The sequence below is a fragment of the Oncorhynchus masou genome, chromosome 31 (genome assembly GCF_036934945.1).
Source record: "Oncorhynchus masou masou isolate Uvic2021 chromosome 31, UVic_Omas_1.1, whole genome shotgun sequence".
Classification (NCBI taxonomy): domain Eukaryota; kingdom Metazoa; phylum Chordata; class Actinopteri; order Salmoniformes; family Salmonidae; genus Oncorhynchus; species Oncorhynchus masou.
Window position 1 is genome coordinate 90,260,483 of NC_088242.1, and position 16,464 is coordinate 90,276,946.

General features: G+C 44.6%; 1 protein-coding gene across 1 annotated transcript in view; it reads left to right on the forward strand.

Annotated features, from left to right (window-relative positions):
- LOC135524735 (zinc finger protein GLIS1-like) overlaps positions 1-16,464 on the forward strand; it is a 113,779-nt gene that overhangs the window by 66,032 nt on the left and 31,283 nt on the right. Inside the window, 3 exon segments of the mRNA XM_064952519.1 lie at positions 2,165-2,326; positions 4,886-4,996; positions 14,276-14,453. Coding sequence (XP_064808591.1) covers positions 2,165-2,326; positions 4,886-4,996; positions 14,276-14,453 — 451 coding nt within the window.

A 16,464-nucleotide genomic window follows, 5' to 3' on the forward strand; every position in this document is an offset into this window, starting at 1 on the left:
AATGTACTGTACCACTGTTTACTGTACTGTACCATTGTTTACTGTACTATACTACTGTTTACTGTACTATAATGTACTGTACCTCTGTTTACTGTACTGTACTGTTCTACTGTTTACTATACTATACCACTGTTTACTGTACTGTACTGTTCTACTGTTTACTGCACTACTGTTTATTGTACTGTTCTACTGTTTACTGTCCTGTACTACTGTTTACTGTACTGTACTACTGTTTACTGTACTATAATGTACTGTACCACTGTTTATTGTACTGTACCATTGTTTACTGTACTGTACTATACTACTGTTTACTGTACTATAATGTACTGTAGACTGTTTACTGTACTGTACAAATTTTTACTGTACTGTACTACTGTTTACTGTACTGTACCACTGTTTACTGTACTTTACTGTACTGTACCACTGTTTACTGTACTGTACTGTTCTACTGTTTACTGTACTGTTCTACTGTTTACTGTACTGTTCTACTCTTTACTATACTGTACCACTGTTTACTGTACTGTACTGTTCTACTGTTTACTGTACTGTTCTACTGTTTACTGTACTGTACCACTGTTTACTGTATTGTTCTACTGTTTACTGTACTGTTCTACTGTTTACTATACTGTACTACTGTTTACTGTACTGTACTGTTCTACTGTTTACTATACTTTACTACCCTTTACTGTACTGTACTGTACTGTGTTGTATTGTATTTATTATGGATTCCCATTAGCTGCTGCCAAAGCAGCAGCTACTCTTCCTGGGGTCCAGCAAAATTAAGGCTGTTTATACAATTTTAAAACGTTACAATACATTCACAGATTTCACAACACACTGTGTGCCCTCAGGCCCCTACTCCACCACTACCACATATCTACAGTACTAAACAGATGTGTATGTATAGTGAGTATGTTATTGTGTGTGTGTGTGTGTGTGTGTGTGTGTGTGTGTGTGTGTGTGTGTGTGTGTGTGTGTGTGTGTGTGTGTGTGTGTGTGTGTGTGTGTGTGTGTGTGTGTGTGTGTGTGTGTGTGTGTGTGTGTGTGTGTGTGTGCCAATGTTTGTGAGGCTTCACAGTCCCCACTGTTCCATAAGGTGTTTTTTATCTGTTTTTTAAATCAAATTTTACTGCTTGCGTCAGTTACTTGATGTGGAATAGAGTTCCATGTAGTCATGGCTCTATGTAGTACTGTGTACTCCCATAGTCTGTTCTGGACTTGGGGACTGTTAAGAAACCTCTTGGGGCATGTCTGTACCATGGTTTACTGTACTGTACTGCTGTTTACTGTACTGTAATGGACTGCTGTTTACTGTACTGTACCACAGTTTATTGTACTGTACCACAGTTTACTGTACTTCTGTTTACTGAACTATAATGTACTGTACTGTACCACTGTTTACTGTGCTGTACCACTGTTTACTGTACTGTACTTTACTACTGTTCACAGTACTATAATGTATTGTACTGTACCACTGTTTACTGTACTGTACTTTACTACTGTTTACTGTACTATAATGTACTCTACTGTACCACTGTTTACTGTACTGTACTGTACCACTGTTTACTGTACTGTACTTTACTACTGTTTACTGTACTATAATGTACTGTACTGTACCACTGTTTACTGTACTGTACTTTACTACTATTTACTGTACTATAATGTACTGTACTGTACCACAGTTTACTGTACTTCTGTTTACTGAACTATAATGTACTGTACTGTACCACTGTTTACTGTGCTGTACCACTGTTTACTGTACTGTACTTTACTACTGTTCACTGTACTATAATGTACTGTACCACTGTTTACTGTACTGTACTTTACTACTGTTCACTGTACTATAATGTACTGTACTGTACCACTGTTTACTGTACTGTACTTTACTACTGTTTACTGTACTGTACTACTGTACTGTACCGCCTTCATCTCATATTGATCTACTTTTCTTCCCCTGTCTCTCATCCTCTCCATCCTCTCTCCCTCTGTCTCTTTCTCTCTGTGTTTTCCTGCTTTCCTGTGTGTGTGTGTGTGTGTGTGTGTGTGTGTGTGTGTGTGTGTGTGTGTGTGTGTGTGTGTGTGTGTGTGTGTGTGTGTGTGTGTGTGTGTGTGTGTGTGTGTATGTTCTCGTGTGTGTGTCTATCCAACTATCCTCTCCTAACAGTTTGAGGGCTGCAACAAGGCCTTTTCCCGCCTGGAGAACCTGAAGATACATCTACGGAGCCACACGGGGGAGAAGCCCTACCTGTGCCAGCACCCCGGCTGCCAGAAAGCTTTCAGCAACTCCAGCGACCGGGCCAAGCACCAGCGTACTCACCTAGACACGGTCAGCACACATGGAGACAGTCTCCACTGGTTCTACTCTCCTCTACTCCCACGGCCTCTCTGCTGTAGATCATAGATCATGTCTATTAGAAAGGGTTAGAGTCATGGTTCTATCCAGTCATGAACACTTACAGGTGCCCTAAAAGAAGTGGAATGGGGTGATGTTGATGTTTGAACTCTTTAAGAAAATATGTATTTAACCTTTATTTAACTAGGCAAGTCAGTTAAGAACAAATTCTTATTTACAATGATGGCCTACCAAAAGGCAAAAGGCCTGCTGCGGGGATGTGGGCTGGGATTAAAAATATTAAATAAAGTAAAAATATGGGACAAAACACACATCATGACAAGAGACAACACAACACGACATAAAGAGAGACCTAAGACAACAACATAGCATGGCAGCAACACATGAAAACACAGCATAATAGCAACACAACATCACAATAACATGGTAGCAACACAACTTAGCAGCAGCACAACATGGTAGCAGCACAAAACTTGGTACAAACATTATTGGGCATAAACAACAGCACAAAGGGCAAGAGGTGATCTGGTTTGTTATAGAAGTGCTGAGCACCACATGTCCAACCCTGGTTAGAGTGTATGTTGAGGCATCCATAGAGAAGTATCAAACTTTTTGGTTTAGGATATTTGATGCTGCTACTCACATCATTGGAAGAATTGTACACATTAAAGCGTTAGTGCCTATTACCAAGCTTAAATGCCCTTTCCATCTCTTGACATTATCACAGTTCTACTTGCACATTCATCTTCTGCACATCTATATCTCCAGTGTTTAGTTGCTATATTGCAATTATTTCGCAACTATGATCTACTTATTGCCTTACCTTCCTTATCCTACCTCATTTGCACACACTGTATATATACTTTTTCTATTGTATTATTGACTGTATGTTTGTTTATTCCATGTGTAACTGTGTTGTTGTTTGTGTCGCACTGCTTTGCTTTATCTTGGCCAGGTCGCAGTTGTAAATGAGAACTTGTTCTCAACTAGCCCACCTGGTTAAATAAAGGTGAAATAAACATACACATTTTTGAAACCTCCATTCTCAATCACCCCACACTCCGTCCCTCCGGTGGCACGACATGCTACGCATCATTTAAATATCCCAAGCATTATGCCGCGTTCAAAACAACTGGGAGCTTGGGAAAAAAACGATTTCTTTTGAACGGTCATCCAACTAAGAATTCCAAGTTGGGAAATCAGGCCTCTTTCTAGAGCTCCGACTTTCCGACCTTAAGATCACTGACGTTATGATTTGACCTCGTTTTTTCCCCGAGTTCCCAGTTGTTCTGAACGCGGCATTAGTCTGACGCGAGTCACGGTAAGTCAAATAACCAGCCGTTAGTTTAGAGGGGAGTGTTCTGTCTCAGACTTGTCTCTCTGCTACAGAGGGGAAAGCAATGGCTGTGTATAAAGGAAAGGAACGCCTGAGTCAGCCACTACTCACTTGTCCTGTCTGTCACTCCTCCAACGTCTTACTGTATCAGAGTCCACAGGCCTTGAGCCACCCAGCCTCACTACCGTATGTATGTATACACACTGCCAATTACACAGCCATCCCAGAAGCTGATGGCCGCGCATTAGCGCCATGCCGAGAGTCTAATTTCGCCGCCTGCCACCCTGCCAAAAGCACTTTAGTGAAAAAATAATGTTAAACTGTAATGATATTTATACTAGACAGAAGTTTTCTTGTTTTTTTTCTCTCTCGCTCTTTTCTCCACTTGAGGGTCTGTGTTGGGGCAGCGTTGCGTAGGAATAACAAACAGGACGGAGATTAGTGGTGCTGAGAGCGGCTTGGAATAACGTGTTATTTAGCAAAAAAGCGAGGTACGAACTGAGAGCTAATAAAGAGGCGTATCGCCTTTCACTTTAAAGGCTGCCTTATATTCCACTGTACAGAGAGAGAAAAAACAAGGGGAAAATCTCTATCAAGGGGCTACATGCAGTATTTTCTTTGCTAATATTGTGTGAAGATGAGGACATGTAATGACACTGCTGTAGTGATGTTGCTTTGATGATCACGTTTAGTGCCCCTCACATCTTTTGGTGCAGTTTGCACTTTAACTTTACTAGACCTTTATAAACCTTATAAATAATGTCATCTTTGGAGCACTGAAATGCTGCTTTATATTTGGTTTCTTGTAGTAGGCTACTTCAAAAATTGAGAAAAACTGAACTCCTTCGAATTGTCTCTTCTCTCTCTTTCATATTCCTTCTCTTGCCTTCAATTTCTTCAGTTACTCTGTGTATTCTCAGCTGAAAGGTAGGAGTCTATTTTTGCTTTCTTATTTCATCAGATTTCATTCCTGTTGTGTCTGCATTTTTGTTCTTGATTTTTTTTCGTATTATTTTGCAAAATAATCAAATGCCTAATGCATACATGTTCTTGTGGTTTTATATGAATCAATATAGCAATGTTAGGTTTCTTTAACTCGTGGTTGTGGGTTTCATTGCGCTGTTATTATAGAATAAATAGTTGCTTTGAATCATATACTTATCATGTACTTATCATATATTTGTTATGTTCTATAGAAACCGTACGCATGTCAGATCCCTGGCTGCACCAAACGCTACACAGACCCCAGCTCTCTACGAAAACACGTCAAGATCCACTCCGCCAAAGAGCAACATGTGGATAGAAAGGTAGGCCTTCCATTTACTGACCAACATATTTACAGCTGTGGCATACCTGTTGCAAAAAAGCCGGGAAGAGATTTTTGATGTGCCGATTCTATGGCACAGGGTTGAACTGATACAAAACTGATACACAAAACAACGCTGAATTCAAAACGTTGAGTTTTTAAATTTAAATTACTATAGAAGATTATTATTATTGTTATAAAATGTTATGTATATATGGGGGATACAACTATCACAGCTCTGCAGATTTTGCTGTGAAGAGACAGAATCATTAGATCACTTGTTTTGATAGACGGAAGGGGTTGAAGGTAGCTGAAATTTTGTTTTGATAGATGGGAGGGGTTGAAGGTTGCTGAAGGGTGGAATAAAATAAAATAATAATAATAAAGAGATGACGAATGTACAATCACCATGTCAGTGTACCGTGTCTGTAAAAGGTATACTGTATACTATGTATTAGCTGGAAGTAGAAGCTTAAGTATTGTTGTCCATTAGTTTGCTCTAATTACCGGATGGGGGTAGTGTTTTATATATATATAAATAAATATATATATATATATACAAAAAATGATATATATATATATATATAGGAATATATATATATATATATATATATACATACAAACAATTACATTGATAGAACCCACCGTCTATCTGCAAAATTAAAGCTGATCTTTATATTTACACTAAATATAAAGAAATAAAAAGACACCCAGAGAGAGTGAGCGAAAATCTAAAAAGCTACCCATATATCATACCATTGGAGACCCAAGTCACTTTAAATCGGAGGAAGGGCTCATTGTAATGGCGTGAAAGGAATGAATGAATTGGTATACCATTCCAGCCATTACTTTGGGCCATCCTCCTTTTACCAGCATCCACTGTCTTGCACTATACATATTATGACCAGGAACTGAGAGCATGTTAGGACTCTTATGGATCTTGTCAGGCCACATGCATCACAAATGTATAGTTGCCATGACACCCTAGTAGCAGCCTAAGCAGAGAGCTCCAATATATATATGTACATGTAGTTATTAAGTGTTTTTAATGGCTGTTTTAAATCAGCTATTTTATTTTTGATAACAATGAGTTGTTATTACATACCTGTTGGTTTTAACCCACAGATTTATAGATTGACTGGCAGGTCAACTCTTTTTGGCAGCTAGCTAGCTAGCTGGCTAATGTTTTTGTTTAAATGATGCATCTGGACACAGTACCAGCTTTTCATTTCACCTGGCTGCTGGTTCCTGATCTTCTGAGAACATCATTTGAGGAGTCACCTGAAGCTTGAGATGAATGGGAGATACATCAGAGGAATGCAGTGCTGAGGCAGAAGACCTGTAGTGAGGACGACTGGCTACTACTTTGATCTGTGTGTTGTGAGCTACACGCCTCAGGCAGGTTCCCAGAGTAGCGTACAACAATATCGTCACCAGACATTTTAATCAACCATCTCCCTGACCACCTTCCTCTAATCAAGCCACAAACTCTCCCTCTCCATCTTTGGAGGATGCATGCACTCAAAGACTTGGCCACTATTGGTTGAGCTCGCGAGCTATAGCTAGGCTTCTCATGATGATGTATTGCTATTTATTATTATTATTATGCTGAACAAAACCATAAACACAAGATGTGGTCCCACGTTTCATGAGCTTAAATAAAAGATCCCAGAAATGTTCCATACACACAAACTTATTTCCCAAAAAGGTTTACATCCCTGTTGGTGAGCATTTCTCCTTTGCCAACATAATCCAGGTGTAGCATATCAAGAAGCTGATTAAACAGCATGATCATTGCACAGGTGCACCTTGTGCTGGGGATTATCAAAGGCCACTCTAAAATGTGCAGTTTTGTCACTCAACACAATGCCACAGAAGCAATTGGCATGCTGACTGCAGGAATATCCACTAGAGCTATTGCCAGATAATATAAAGTTCATTTCTCTACCAGAAGCCGCCTCCACTGTCACGACCTCCGCTGAAGTCACGTGTTACGTGTGGTTCGCATCAGGCTGGTTTGCGCCGGGTATGTGTTTGACCCTTATGGTTTGTTTATTGTACCGTTTGTGTACTTTGGGCATTATCGCTGTTTTCCTTGGGCATGAATAAAGTGTGCCTGTTATCACCCATCTCTGCTCTCCTGCACCTAACTTACCTTCAACCAGTTGCGCACATCGTGACAGAATTCCACACCCCTTATGGAGGGAGCAGGAGCAGGTACCCCTGTTGTAGGGGTCGAGGAGCGCTTCCGGGAGCACACGGCGATGCTCCACCATCTCGGCACCGTCATGGACCACGTCGTCCAGACAATGGACCGCTGAGAGAGACAGGGAGTCCCTCCAGCGCCCTCCCCAGCACAACAGGGGTCTCCACTACTCGCCTCTTTTGTATCCGGTCCCAGTGGGATTCGTCTCGCCCTTCCCGGGGAGTTTGATGGGATGGCGGCACGCTGCCAGGGGTTCCTGCTACAGCTGGAACTGTATCTGGCGACCGTCTACCCGGCTCCTTCGGGACGTGAGAGGGTGTCCGCCCTCGTCTCGTGCCTCTCGGGGAGAGCCCTGGAGTGGGCCAACGCCGTGTGGGTATAAGGAGATGTGGCGCTGGTCCAATTTGAGGAGTTCACCCGCCCAAGGGTAGAGCGGCGGGTGAACGTCTTGTCTACCTGAGGCAGGGTACGAGAATCGCCCAGGAGTTCGCCTTGGACTTTCGGACCCTGGCCACCGGAGGGGATGGAACGACAGGGCCCTGATCGACCACATTCGCTGCAGCCTACGCTAGGATGTCTGTCGGGAGTTGGCCTGCAGGGACACCGCCCTCACGTTTGATCAGCTGGTGGACCTGTCCATCCGGCTGGATAACCTGCTGGCCACCCGCGGACGTTCAGATGCAGCTCTGTCGGTTCCATCTCCCAGCACCACTGCTCCGGTGCCTATGGAGCTGGGAGGTGCTGCGCTCAGGGAGACCAGAGGAGTGGCCTTCACGTGCGCCATCTGTGGCCTCAGAGAGCACACTGCCGGTCGGTGTCGGGTTGGTTCCTCTGGGGGTCGAGGCAGCAGGTCTTGCGCACTCTGGCATCACCCCAGGTGAGCCTGCACCATTCTCATCCAAGGCCCTCTGTTGCCCACCTGTTTTTGCAAGTTAACTTTCCTGAGTTTTCCCCGCATTCCCAGCATAAGGAGCTCGTCGATTCAGGCGTGGCTGGGAATTTCCTAGACAGATCATTTGCCCATAGTTTAGGGATCCCCATTGTTCCAGTGGCTAAACCCTTCCCAGTTCACGCCTTAGACAGTCAACAAATAGGGCCAGGTTTAATTAGGGAGCCAACCGCTCTCCTGGGCATGGTGACGCGGGGGGGTCACAAGGAGAGAAACATTCTCTTCCTCATTGACTCTCCTGAGTTTCCCGTGGTGGTAGGCCTACCCTGGTTACCCTGTCATGACCCCACTGTTTCATGGCAACGGAGGGCTCTCACGGGGTGGTCCCGAGAGTGCTTGGGGAGGTGTTTAGGGGTTTCCGTTGGTGCTACTACGGTGAAAAGTCCAGACCAGGTCTCCACCGTGCGCATTCCCCCCGAATATTCAGATTTGGCTCTCGCTTTCTCTAAGAAGAAGGCGACTCAATTACCACCCCATCGTCGGGGGGATTGTGTGATAAACCTCCAGGTAGACGCCACACTTCCTAGGAGTCACGTGTATCCCCTGTCACAGGCGGAGACGGCGGCTATGGAGACATAAGTCTCCGAATCCCTGCTTCAGGGGTACAGTCGGTCCTCCACTTTACCTGCCTCCTCGAGTTTCTTTTTTGTGAAGAAGAAGGAGGGAGTTGTGCGCCCGTGTATTGACTATTGAGCCCTTAACCAGATCACTGTGAAGTACAGTTACCCGCTACCTCACATAGCCACAGCGATTGAGTCAATGCACGGGGCGCGCTTCTTCACTAAACTAGATCTCAGGAGCGCATACAACTTGTTGCATATCCGGGAGGGAGACGAGTGGAAGACAGCGTTCAGTACCACCTCAGGGTATTATGAGTATCTCGTCATGCCGTATGGGTTGATGAATGCTCCGTCAGTCTTCCAAGCCTTTGTGGACAAGATTTTCAGGGACCTGCACGGGCAGGATGTAGTGGTGTATATCGATGACATTCTGATATACTCCGCTGCATGCGCCGAGCATGTGTCCTTGGTGTGCAAGGTGCTTGGCCGACTGTTGGAGCATGACCTGTATGTCAAGGCTGAGAAATGCCTGTTCTTCCAGCAGTCCGTCTCCTTTCTAGGATACCGCATTTCCACCTCAGGGGTGGAGATGGAGAGTGACCGCATTTCAGCCGTGCGTAATTGTCCGACTTCCACCACGGTAAAGGAGGTGCAGCGTTTTTTAGGATTTGCCAATTACTACATGAGGTTTATCCGGGGTTTTGGTCAGGTAGTGGCTCCCATTACCTCACTGCTAAAGTGGGGCCCGGTGCGTTTGCAGTGGTCAGCTGAGGCGGACAGGGCTTTTGGTCACCTACGGGCTCTGTTTACCTCGGCTCCCATGCTGGCGCATCTGGCTCCTTCTTTGGGGTTCAGGGTGGAGGTGGACGCGTCCGAGGCTGGGATAGGAGCCGTGCTCTCTCAGCGCTCGGGAACGCCACCAAAGATCCGCCCCTGTGCCTTCTTCTCGAAGAAGCTCAGCTCGGCAGAGCGAAACTATGATGTGGGGGACCGGGAGCTGTTAGCCGGGAGCTGTTAGGCGTGGAGACATTGGCTTGAGGGGCCCAACACCCTTTTCTCATCTGGACTGACCCCCGCAACCAGGAGTACATCCGGGCAACGAGGAGACTGAATCCTCATCAGGCAAGGTGGGCCATGTTTTTTACCTGTTTTGTTTTCACCCTTTCTTTCAGACCAGGTTCCCAGAATGTTAAGGCTGACGCACTGTCCCGGTTGTATGACACAGAGGAGCGGCCCATGGATCCTACCCCCATACTTCCGGCCTCCTGCCTGATAGCACCGGTAGTATGGGAGCTGGATGCGGGCATTGAGCGGGCGTTACGTGTAGAGTCCGCTCCCCTCCAGTGTCCCGCTGGGCGTCTATTCGTTCTGTCTCTGGCGCCTTAGCATCAGAGTCAGACCGAGGCTCCTGCGGTGGACGACTGGTTCAGGCGTGCGGAGGAGACCTGGGACCATGTTCACCTCCAGCGGGCCGTGCTGTGCCAGGGGGCCATCACCGCAGTGAGGCTCCGGTGTTTGCACCGGGGGACCGGGTCTGGCTCTTGACCCAAAACCTGCCCCTCCACCTGCCCTGCCGGAAGCTGGGGCCGTTGTTTGTGGGGCAATTTAAAGTCCTGAGGAGACTGAATGAGGTTAGTTACCGGTTACAGCTTCCCCCCGATTACCGTATGAACCCCTCGTTCCATGTGTCTCTCCTCAGGCCGGTGGTGGCTGGCCCGTTCCAGGAGTCTGAGGTGCGGGAGGTTCCTTCGCCCCCTTTGGACATCGAGGGGGCCCCGGTGTAATCCGTTTGCTCCATACTGGATTCAAGGTGTCGGGCGAGGGGCCTTCAGTACCTCATGTACTGGGAGGTTACGGTCCGGAGGAGAGATGCTGGGTCCCGGTGGCGGACGTCTTAGACCCATCTATGCTGTGGGAGTTTCACCATCTTCGTCCGGATCGCCCTGCACCTCGCCCCCAGGGTCGTCCCCGAGGCCGGTGTCGGCGCGCTGCTGGAGCCGTGCGTCAAGGGGGGGTAGAGTGTCATGACTTCTGCCGAAGTCGGTCTCTCTCCTTGTTCGGGCGTCGTTCGGCGGTCAACGTCACCGGTCTTCTAGCCATCGCCGCTCCACCTTTCATGTTCCATTTGTTTTGTCTTGGTTATCCGCACACCTAGTTCACATTCCCTCATCTGAATAAATGTATATTACCCTCAGTTCCCCCCATGTCTGTGTGTGGAATTGTTATCGCTGTTGTCCTTGGGCATGAATAAAGTGTGCCTGTTGTCACTCATCTCTGCTCTCCTGCACCTGACTTACCTCCAACTTCTTCACCGGCGGAATGATCTGAGACCAGCCACCCGGACAGCCGATGAAACTGTTGGTTTGAAGAATTTCTACACAAACTGTCAGAATCCGTCTAAGGGAAGCTCATCTGCATTCTCCTCGTCCTCACCAGGGTCTTTATCTGACTGCAGTTCGGTGTCGTAACAGACTTCAGTGGGCAATTGCTCATCTTCAATGTCCATTGGCACGCTGGAGAAGTGTGCTCTTCACGGATAAATCACGGTGTCGACTGTACCGGGCAGATGGCAGACAGAGTGCTCCTTGATACTTTGATTCATCCGTGAAGAGCACACTTCTCCAGCGTGCCAGTGGACATCGATGGCAATTTGAATGCACAGAGGTACCGTGACAAGATCCTGAGGCCCATTGTTGTACCATTCATCCGCCACCATCACCTTATGTTTCAGCATGATAATGCACAGCCTCATGTCGCAAGGATCTGTACACAATTCCTGGAAGCTTCCATGGCCTGTATACTCACCAGACATGTCACCACTCATTGAGCATGTTTGGGATGCTCTGGATTGACGTGTACAACAGCGTGGTCCAGTTCCTGCCAATATTAAGCAACTTCGCAGAGCCATTGAAGAGGAGTGGGACAACATTCCACAGGCCATAATCAACAGCCTGATCAACTCTATGTGAAGGAGATGTGTCACGCTGCGTGAACCAAATGGTGGTCACACCAGATACTGACTGGTTTTCTGATCCATGGCCCTACCTTTTTTTAAGGTATTTGTGACCAACAGATGCATATCTGTATTCCCAGGCATGTAAAATCCATAGATTAGGGCCTAATTAATGGATTTTAATTAATGGATTTCCTTAAATGATCTGTAACTAAAATCTTTGCAATTGTTGCATGTTGAGTTTATATTTTTGTGTATAAATGTCCCCAGTAAGTGTAATTCCAGCCATCTATTTAGAAAGTAGGGACATTGAGGTTTCTGCATTGTGATGCATTTACATGACACTGCAATATTCTATGGCAGCCATGTTAGCTCCCCATTAACATTACATGGGGATATATTTAAATAATGCTATGTAACTGAAAATTCTACAACTTTCTAAATACATGGCTCGTGGTGTAATCATCTTGTGCTTATTCTTCATCACAGCTCCATACAGTTGGATTAATTTAGTGTAGCCTTTGAAAACCTTTGAAATTCCTGGACAATAGATCAGGTTTGACCACATCGTGTTCATGGTCCACATCACATTCTTCTGCTGATAAATATGGGGAGAATGGAGAGAGAGAGAATAATCTCATTGTTGTTTAAAGGGCCTGAATGTCGTCGGCCGGGCCTAAATGATGTGTTCCTTTGCTTAGCTGTAAAACGGAAACACATGTGAGGCTTATACCATTGTTAATATGCTGTAGCTAGAGCAGAATAGTGTCCAGATGCTGTGGACAAATGTCAAACAAACCTTCTCACTCCATCTGTGAGCAGATACAAATGAATTATGTCATGTTTTGAAAGGCAGAGGCCCAATTAGACTTGATGAATTGTTGCAAGGCGCTTGTAAGGAAGTGTATCCAATCACGACGTGTTCAAATGATAATTTAACTAATGATTGTCGAATTGATCAGTGATATGTAAAGACAGCAATCCATCTGCACTCGGATATCTAACAAATGTCTAATAAATATCTTGCGCCAAGTCAAATATCAAATCCAGACTGGCTATTCAATCCATCCTGAATTCCATGGCAGCCCTGGCATACTAATCAGTTAGGATATCTTTGTGTGAGGTATCGCACACTTACAACCACATATCCATCCTGTTGGCTTTCTTTGTGGGTGTGTCCAACCTGTAAACGAGATAACGGATGGACAGAGGGATGAATAGAATGATAGATGGTTGGATTGGTTGTCCTGATCCTCTCTTTCTCATGGTCCTAATAAGAGGGCTGCCTGTGGTTGTGAAGCTGGCCTCTAAGCCTGCTATTTCCTTTAAGTCTCTGTGGTTGAGATGTCACTAGTAATTAACTGATGCACTGCTTTATTAAAGACTGTTGTGCTTGTTGGCCAGTTTACACAAATGGCTATTTTTTATACCATATTCCTTATGTTACTGATGACAGCTCCTTCTGGCAGATCGACAGCGTCAATGTCCCGGTAGAGGGTTGACGTTACAGTACATTACAGTCACTGTTCCTAGGCCGTCATTGAAAATAAGAATTTGTTCTTAACTGACTTGACTAGTTAAATAAAGGTAAAATAAAAATAAAATTTAGCATATGCCCTAACACAATGAGAGACTGACATTCAGTGTAGTTTAGTGTAGCTTATGTGTAGAAATCTATAGCGTAATTAGGGATCAAACCCACAAACCTAAATTAGTTAGCACTGGGCTAATCAACTAATCATTCTGGTTAGAGGGATAAACGTCTCACCTATCCCTTCACTGCAGTCACTGTCCAGACACAGCATATTGGCCTTGTCCTTCAGCATAAAATCAGGTATTCCGTATGACAAACCTTGATGTTAACATCCTGACGTTACCTCAGCTCTAAAGGTACATCTGAGATTACCTCAGATCTAATGCAACATCTAACATTACCTCAGATCTAATGGTACATCTGACATCACCTCAAATGTAAAGGTACATCTGCAGAGGAAAGGGAACGACATGGTTTTTAGGATTCCTGCAATGCTCTGGCTTGGGTTGTACTACAGTCCACTATAACATTTTACGACAGTGTAACTCACTGTGCTGATGTATAGAACAGAGTAAAACTGATCTATTTGACAGACTACCTATCATCTTGATGTATATTACCTTGAGACCACTGCTAGCTACATAAACCCAGTGGTGGGATTAGAATTTAGCCTTAGATTGGTAACTGACTAAAATCAGTGGGAATGCAGGAATTCAGCTCAGAAACATGTTTGACATGTCAAAATAATGATTGCACTTTGGGACCTCTGTTCCCACGCATTCTGCCCCAATTCCACCCCACATGATAGACTGCAGTTTAATGTGTGTTCGCGTGCCCAGATACCATTGGCAGAGAGACAGGTTTTCACTTTTCACGTCTTGGCTTTACATTGGTATGCAAGATGTCCAAACAAACATTGAAATTCATGCATGACTCAAAGGAAAAGCAAATCATCTCTCTTCCACTCCAACATCCAATGATGGCACTGCTCCCGCTCAATTGTATTTTCATTTTGTTCACTTTGTCTTCGTGACCACTTGTATTGTACAGTAACCCTGTCTCTCTGTTTGATTGACAGCTGAGGCCGTTCCCCCACCTGGAGCAGGACGTCCTGAGTGAGTGTCTGTCAGTGCAGCACTTGCAGGGCTCCACCCCCTCCCAGCACCAGCACCTTAACTGCCCTACCCCCGCGCAGCAGCACCTGTTCAACGAGAAAGACGGCCGCTCCCTCGGACTGGGACAAGACATCTTCACAGGTGCACACCGGAGGTCACTCTACCCACTAACCCCTGGCCTCTAACCTTTAACCCCAGATCCTAATACAGATCAGCTTACCCTTTCCAATTCTTAACCGTAATCATTAAGGAGGGAAATGAAACTGACCCTAGATCAGTGTGTAGGTGCAACTTCATCCTACTCTGACCTTTAACCCCATATATTACCAATCCATCAACACACTGATCTACAGTTAAAGTCGGAAGTTCACATACACCTTAGCCAAATACATGTGAACTCAGTTTTTCACAATTCCTGACATTTAAACCTAGTAAGAATTCCCTGTCTTATTTCAGTTAGGATCACCACTTTATTTTAAGAATGTGAAATGTCAGAATAATAGTAGAGAGAATGATTTATTTCAGCTTTTATTTCTTTCATCACATTCCCAGTGGGTCAGAAGTTTATATACATTCAATTCGTATTTGGTAGGATTTCCTTTAAATTGTTTAACTTGGGTCAAACGTTTCGGGTAGCCTTCCACAAGCTTCCCACAATAAGTTGGGTGAATTTTGGCCCATTCCTCCTGACAGAGCTGGTGTAACTGAGTCAGGTTTGTAGGCCTCCTTACTCGCACACTCTTTTTCAGTTCTGCCGACAAATTTTCTATAGGATTGAGGTCAGGGCTTTGCGATTGCCACTCCAATACCTTGACTTTGTTGTCCTTAAGCCATTTTGCCACAACTTTGGAAGTATGCTTGGGGTCATTGTCCATTTGGGAGACCCATTTGCGACCAAACTTTAACTTCCTGACATCTATTTTGTGAAGTGCACTAGTCCCTCCTGCAGCAAAGCACCCCCACAACATGATGCTGCCACCCCCGTGCTTCACGGTTGAGATGGTGTTCTTTGGCTTGCAAGCCTCCCCCTTTTTCCTCCAAACATAACGATGGTCATTTTGGCCAAACAGTTCTATTTTTGTTTCATCAGACCAGTGGACATTTCTCCAAAAAGTATGATCTTTGTCCCCATGTGCAGTTGCAAACCGTAGTCTGGCTTTTTTATGGCGGTTTTGGAGCAGTGGCTTCTTCCTTGCTGAGCGGCCTTTTAGATTACGTCGATATAGGACTCGTTTTACTGTGGATATAGATACTTTTGTACCTGTTTTCTCCAGCATCTTCACAAGGTCCTTTGCTGTTGTTCCGGGATTGATTTGCACTTTTCGCACCAAAGTACGTTCATCTCTAGGAGACAGAACGCGTCTCCTTCCTGAGCGGTATGACAGGCTGCGTGGTCCCATGGTGTTTATACTTGCGTATTATTGTTTGTACAGATGAACGCTGATTTATTTTGATTTTACCATAATGTCAGGCAAAGAGCCACTGAGTTTGAAGGTTGGATACATCCACAGGTACACCTCCAATTGACTCAAATTATGTCAATTAGCCTATCAGAAGCTTTTAAAGCCATGACATACTTTTCTGGAATTTTCTAAGCCGTTTAAAGGTAAAGTCAACTCAGTGTAATTAAACTTCTGACCCACTGGAATTGTGAAACAGTGAATTATAAGTGAAATAATATGTAAACAATTGTTGAAAACATTACTTGTGTCATGCACAAAGTAGATGTCCTAACCGACTTGCCAAAAATATAGTTTGTTATCAAGAAATTTGCGGAGTGGTTGAAAAACGAGTTTTAGGTCGCCAACATAAGTGTATGTAAACTTCTGACTTCAACTGTATCTTTCATACTACAGTAAACTTTGACATTTGAAATGATGGCAGACACTGTCCCAGCACTGATTTCCTGTTATGAAGACAATACTGGCCTGAGTGTGTTAAACTCAATCTCATGCTGAATTTGATACTAATTAATTAGACCTGATTCGGTTTAGAAACAAGTCCTCTGTGTTTTACAGGAAAATATTAGCTCCACTTTCCCTCAGAGTATTTTCTATTTCAAAAGGACTGGGTGTAAATCAAAATGAGATGTACAATATTAATAAAGAACATCTGCAAAAAAACGAACAATTGTGATTTACAAATAAAACTG